Source organism: Mastomys coucha, unplaced genomic scaffold, assembly GCF_008632895.1.
Source record: "Mastomys coucha isolate ucsf_1 unplaced genomic scaffold, UCSF_Mcou_1 pScaffold5, whole genome shotgun sequence".
Lineage (NCBI taxonomy): Eukaryota > Metazoa > Chordata > Mammalia > Rodentia > Muridae > Mastomys > Mastomys coucha.
In genome coordinates, this window is record NW_022196911.1 from 99,655,331 (window position 1) to 99,661,933 (window position 6,603).

The following is a 6,603-nucleotide window of genomic DNA, read 5'->3' on the forward strand; positions in this document are numbered from 1 at the left end:
CCTCAAGACTGCCTGCAAGACTGTCTTCCTCTGTCCAGGCAGGTTCCCATCTCTTTTCAAATATCTGTCGTTTGAATTTGGGACTTATATGTTTAGATTTTGCCTTGTGCCTCCCAGGTTTCTCTTCCTTTTGAACCTCATTAACTTCTGTGTCTAAAAAATAAAGTTTATTCAATTTATTTTTATGAGTCACATTACTGGACTTAGATTTGTTTGTAACAGGGACACTTTTCGTGTCCTTCTGCAAAGATCCCAACGAATGCCCTGTACCTTGTTCATGAGAGAACAGTAGCTTAATGTATGGCAGCATTGTGGACATTACGTCTTCCAGATTGCCCTCTGAGAAATATGGCAATATGTAATTTAGTGCGCTCATAACATCATTTTCATCATTAAGGTCTATCTTTTCATCCATGGAGCTGGAACAGTTGGCACAGTCTTTGTTTTCATCGCCCCTTTCTGGCTCAACAGTGAGCTCAGTGCTGCTGTTCCCCTTCCGGGCCTGCAACACCTTCATGAATGCTCCTTGTGGGTTCCTTATAGATGCTTCTTCAACTGTCAGAGAACAAGAGAGTGCTGCCTTCAGTCAGAGAGAACTTGCAGCCCTTCCTCAGCCCATAGACATATACCCTAATCAAATAAATTAAGGGCCAGAAAACACTAGTGTGCCCTTAGTGTGGGAGGGAAAAATCCTAAGCTTAATTCTTTGATAGGGCAACAAGAGAGAGTGTCGTTGGCAAAGTAGCCACCTAATTGGAATATTCCACAGTGTGCACACAGAACATCTGTTTAAGACAGCCAATGGACCAGTAGAGCGCAGGGCCTGAAGACAAAGCCAGCCTCTCTGCACATCTGACGGACCTGCAGAGTGCCTCCTCAGGTCCCTATTCCCATACTCTCTCATCTCAGTTTGAAAGGCCCATTAAACTTCCTGTCTCCATCTTTTTAGTGTGCCCTGTGCTGATACACCCACAGCTGACCATGATGATGGACAGACACCCTTTGAGTGGAGAGAGGGCAGAAATGCTAAAGCCTCTTATTCCCATCTGGATTAGATGTCCCAATTTATTCCAGTGGGCTCTGTTGCCACACATTCTAGTGCCCAGAATGGAAGGAGCATCCTTCTCTCTGTGCATCTTTCTGGTTCTTCCATTGTATCTGGGACTGGGAGCTATGATGCATAGATAAAGGCATGTTAATTTTCTGGATTCATTGCTATGTACAGTCTATTTACAGAACAATAGCTATTTATGGATAAACATTACTTGAGTTATAAAATGTACAAGGTCAGAGTTACTTTTGTCTGGGGCCTTTTCTCACTTCATTTCTCATTCTTTCAGCTTCATGTGGGAGCAACATAAATCTTCTGACAGTGGGGAGGTCAAGGATGCCACTGTGTAGCTATTTTTCTGTTCCAGCAGAATTATGAGGGTTTTTGTTTGTTTGTTTGTTTGTTTGTTTTGTTTTTTGTTTTTTGTTTTTTTGTGGCAGTGAGGATTCAAGGAAGTGGTGAAAAAAAAAAACTGTGGGCCTATGGACAGTCTAGAGTTAAGAAGAGATGACTTAGGCATGAAATGATACGAGTTGATACTTCTGATGTATAAAAGAGGGGAAATGCTTATTTGCCATTTCTGGGAGAATAATGTAATTATTATTCATATAAACAACCAAATGCTCATTCTATTTACCATCTCCTAGCTCAAGGGTAAAGATCTGCATTCAAGCTATTTAGATAAGAAAAGTGTCATAGTTTGGGATGAAGTTACTGCCAACAGGCCTAATATACAGAAAAATACTTTAGGACTAAGTATAAGCTACACCACTGAGCTGTATCCCGGTCCTCTTTTAAAATAAGAAACAATCTGTAGTAGGTTCTTGTAGCAGGAGTATGTGAAAGTACTCTGACTCCCCAGTGGGTGCTTGTGTGTGGCAGTACACACGTGTGTGTTCCTTGTTACCTACCCAAAAGGAGAAGACAGAAGAAGAGGAGGAGGAGGAAAAGATGGAGCAGTAACAAAGTAACTACTACAAGTAGCAAAGGGTCCTATAGCTAGACAATAAGTTTATATAGTGTTAGATCTGCCAAATATAGATCTATAGCTTATAAATATAATAACTAGATTTTGTGGTTTTTATATAAGCTTATTGGGGCTGGAAATTACCACTGCATATTGTTACTAAATTGCCTAGACTGGCCTTGAACTTGGATTATCTTGTTTCAGCATCCTGTGGGGCTGAGATTATTTCCATGTGCTACCACACTCACTTTAGAAAATACTTAAAACTGTGTGAATGGCCTGGTGATAGAAAAGACTGAGGTTAAAAACAAGCAGGGAGTTGGTCAGTATGAACAGGAAGAGCTCTCTGCCCCATCAGCAGAGCAAGACAAACTCACTGGTCACGTTGAACAGAAGCATGAGAGATTATAAATAAAAAAGTATCACTTTTAACATTATAAAAGTAAACTAAACAAAACCAATCTAGAGATGTCAAAAAATCAGACAGAATCTGAGACCTAATGTACATAAAAACAGCTTCTAACCTGCAGTGCCCTGCAAGCCAATGCCAAGCAGGCAGTGCAGTGCAGGTGTGGCCCTCTGTCTTCTCCTTCCCACCCACTCCTTGCTCTTGCTTTCTGCATATGGAACAGCTCTACTTTTTAATCATGTAATAATAATAATCAAGAGCCCAGCTTTCAGCAAGGAAGAAGTTATGGATGAATGAATAAAATCAAGCAATTATTTTTAGTGAATTTTTTCATTACTAGTTAAAAATTAAAACATAAAATTAAATCATTTATCAGGCAAGAGACTCACGACAGTGTGTGGTGTTTGTCAGACATCCAGGATGACAATGCAGTTTGATTGTCTTGCAGATAACCTCAATATCAGCTTTAAATTTGCAGAGGCAGCAGGCCATGTGGCTAGGTAAGATCCTATAAATGGAGTGACAGAGAATTGGGTTACTGAGGTGTAGACGAGGCAGCCTACGGCCTCCACAGGGTTGCACAGAGAGGAGTACTTGAGGCATGAGGCATGGGCAGCTGGGTCTTGGAGACTCAATGGCAAATTACTGCTGATATTGAAAATAATCATCAAGGTTAATAGGGATGCTCAATAGACAGGTTAAGTGTCAGGGTGGGTGTGTACTCTTGTCAATAGACTATTAAAGTAGGTCTAAAACAGCCTTCTTTAACCCATTCTTTATGGTTAAATAGCAACATGGATCACAGTAACCAAATCAAGATTATTTTTGTGTTCCCAAAAATAAAGGCAGTTTTACAGCTCTTTGGTATAGTGTTTGTGTAGCAGTGCAAGGCCCTGGATCTGATTTTAACATCACACACTCTCATTCTCCCTCCCCTCCCCCTAACATTTTGGAAGACACAAAGATTGAGAGAACAAGGGATAATAAATAACATAATGAAATACAATATAATATAAAGAGAATCTGTGAATTCTTAATAATACTCAAAAGAAAAGCAGGGTAAGTCTTTGAGAAAACACTAGCTTACTGATAAGGGAGAAAAATTTGCAATCACCAAGTAACAGTTCAGTTATCAAAAACAGTCAAATGTTTGAGAGTAGGATCTTTAAGGTCTCAACGATTCCTAGGTTGGTTCATTCTTTCCTTCCTTCCTCTCTATTCTTCCTCCATCTGTTTGTTTGTTTATTTTTGAGACAAGGTTTTTCTATGCAGCCCTGGCTGTCATGAAACTAGATATGTATACCACACTGGCCTCAAACTCATGGGTAACATTTTTGTGTACTGTGTGAAGGTGGTCTTTGTATTCCTTAAATGTTGATTTTTGCACTGACAGAGAGCTGAGTACTGACCTGATCCTGGTATTGCTATTCTTTTCTTTTCTCTTCTTTTCTGGTACTGTTATTCTTAAGGTTCATCACCAGCATTATATTTTGTAGACACCCTTCCTCCCTTGCCTTTTTATTAGCTTGATAAAGAGCTGAAGGCCAATAGCTGAACCTGGAAGGGAGGGGCAGAACTTCTGGACAGAGAGAGGGATTCATGGAGAAGGATGGAGAGGTGATAAGATTCACCAGCATGCCTTGGAGGTGAAAGCAACAAGTGCTGGAACTGAGAGAGAGAGCTAATGGGTCACACAGCAGACACGGACTAAAAGGGTTAATTAAGACAGATGAGCTAGCTGGGAGGTAGCCTAAGCTAAGGCCTAAGCTGTAATAAAAAGTACTTAAGTCTCTGTGTCATTATTCAAATATTTGATAACCAACATGAGGGTATGTAAATCCAAGCTTAGAGTCTGAGAAAGGTTCCAGATACAAGACAGACGAGGCTTTCTAGTAACTTCAGTCTCTCAGGCAGGCTAGGTACTCCCAACATAAGGGCACATGGCTCCTTTCAGAGGACCTGCTTTTGCTGTACAGCTAGGGTGGTGACAGAACAAGAATACTTCATAAGCAGCTGACACCCTGCTCTGTGAGTAGGCAGGTGACAGAAACCTCGGAGACTGCAGTTTCTCAAGCTGCCTACAGGCACAGTAGGCGGAAACCACAGTCTGTTCTGGGCTGCCACAGCCCAGTGCTCAGTGGCAGTGCTGATGCCTGTGGTGGGCACAGAGGCTTGACATGTGGCTGCAGAGTGACTGCAGCCAGAGTTGGGTGGAAGATGGAACCAGTAGTGCATCATGCTGGACTGATTCCTGATGGGTGAAGACCACTGACCAGCCCTTCCTATCTGGTAGATTGTGGTGGGGGGCTGGGCCCTTTAAGGCTTGAAAGGAGCCATAGTGACTGCAGGCAGCAGAGGCGAAAGTCCCTAGCACAGACAAGCCTCTGATCCAGTAATGTATATTTGAAATGCACTTAGGTGCTAAAGAAAGAGTTGAAACTAGGTATAGACAGTCATAGAAAAATGTATATAGTTTGAAAATAATAAAGTGAAGTATTTGAAAGAAGGAGAGAGATTAAAAAGAAAATATTTTCTGTGTTTAAAAACAAAATGGAGAATACAATGATAGAGGGCACTTGGACCTGTATACTTTTGTTTCAGTTATCAGCATAGAAATAATTATATTTTTGGTAATGATTGCAACTTTATGTATTTTCATTAAGAAAGATCAGAATGGATCCTATCTGCATTCCATTTTCCAGTCCACACCTCTACATGCAATACCAATTCTGTACTCCTTTTCCCAGGCCATACCTCTGCCTGCATCCCTGGAGGCCTGCTGCCACCTGGGACAACCAGGTGAGTGCTCCATACCCGAAGCCCCTGCCTGCTGGGTGGCCCAGCAAGCCCAGCAGCCCTGAGGTCTGCCCCATCTCCTCTGTACTCCATCTTCTGGTCCATACCTCAACTTCCAGTCCTGGAGGTCTGCAGCCATGGTCAGGGACCACTAGCTCTGCCTGCATGCCTAGAAGCCTGCTGCCACCCAGGACAACCAGTTCTACCTGCAATCGCAGAGGCCTGCTGACATCAGGGACTACCAGGCCTGCCAACACCAGGAACAAACAGATCGCTAAAGGCCAGCATAAGAATACAACCAACAAAATCCAGGGCAATATGGCATCACCAGAACCCAGATATCCTACTATAGCAAGCCCTGGATATCCTAACAAACCTGAAGTGCAAGAAAATGACCTGAAATATAATCTTATGAAGAGGATAGAGGTTTTTAAAGGGGAAATTAATAAATCCCTTAAAGGAATACAAGAAAATACAATCAAACAGGTGAGAGAAATGAATAAAACTGTTGAAGATCTGAAAATGGAAATAGAAGCAATAAAGGAAACAAAAATTGAGGCAATCCTGGAGGCAGAAAATATAGAAAAGTAACAGAACTACAGAAGTAAACATTCCTGACATAATATAACATATGGAAGAGAGATTCTCAGGTGTAGAAGAAATTCATACATCGGTCAAAGAAAATGTCAAAAATAAAAAGTTTCCAACACAAAAAATACAGGATATTTGGTACACTATAAAAAGACCAAACCTAAAAATAATAGGAATAGAAGAAGATGATGCCCAGCTCAAAGGTCCAGAAAATATCTTCAACAAAATCATAGAAGAGAATTTCCTTAACCTAAAAAAAATACCCTCCCACCACATAATAGTCAATACACTAAATGTACAGAAGAAAGAATTTTAGAAGCTGTAAGGGAAAAGGGCCAAGTAACATATAAAGGCAGACCTATCAGAATTACAGCTGATGTCTCAACAGAAACTCTAAAAGGCAGAAGGACCTGGGCAGATGTCTTACAGACCTTAAAAGACTACAGCACAGACAATACAAAGAATCAATGAAACCAAGAGCTGGTTCTCTTAGAAAAGCAACAAAATAGAAAAACCCGTAGCCAAATTAACTAAAAGGCAGAAAGACAGTATCCAAATTAACAAAATCAGAAATAAAAAGAGAGACATAAAATAGACACTGAGGAATTTGAAAGAATCATTAGGTCTTACTTCAAAAGCCTGTACTCTACAAAACTGGAAAATCTAAACAAAAAGGAAGATTATCTAGGCAGATACCATTTACCAAAGTTAAATCCAGATCAGGTAACTAAACAGCCCTATAACCTCTAAGGAAATAGAAGCAATCATTAAAGTATCCCAGCTTAAAAA

The 6,603-nt window shown here is 40.8% G+C and overlaps 1 protein-coding gene across 1 annotated transcript in view; it reads right to left on the reverse strand.

Annotated features, from left to right (window-relative positions):
- The window catches only part of LOC116078748 (leucine-rich repeat-containing protein 37A3-like), a gene marked incomplete at its 5' end in the record, with an annotated part of 78,807 nt that overhangs the window by 7,944 nt on the left and 64,260 nt on the right, over positions 1–6,603 (reverse strand). Inside the window, 2 exons of the mRNA XM_031354077.1 lie at positions 8–555; positions 2,817–2,935. Of these exons, the coding sequence (XP_031209937.1) occupies positions 8–555; positions 2,817–2,935 (667 nt within the window). The remainder of the gene's footprint in view (positions 1–7; positions 556–2,816; positions 2,936–6,603) is intronic.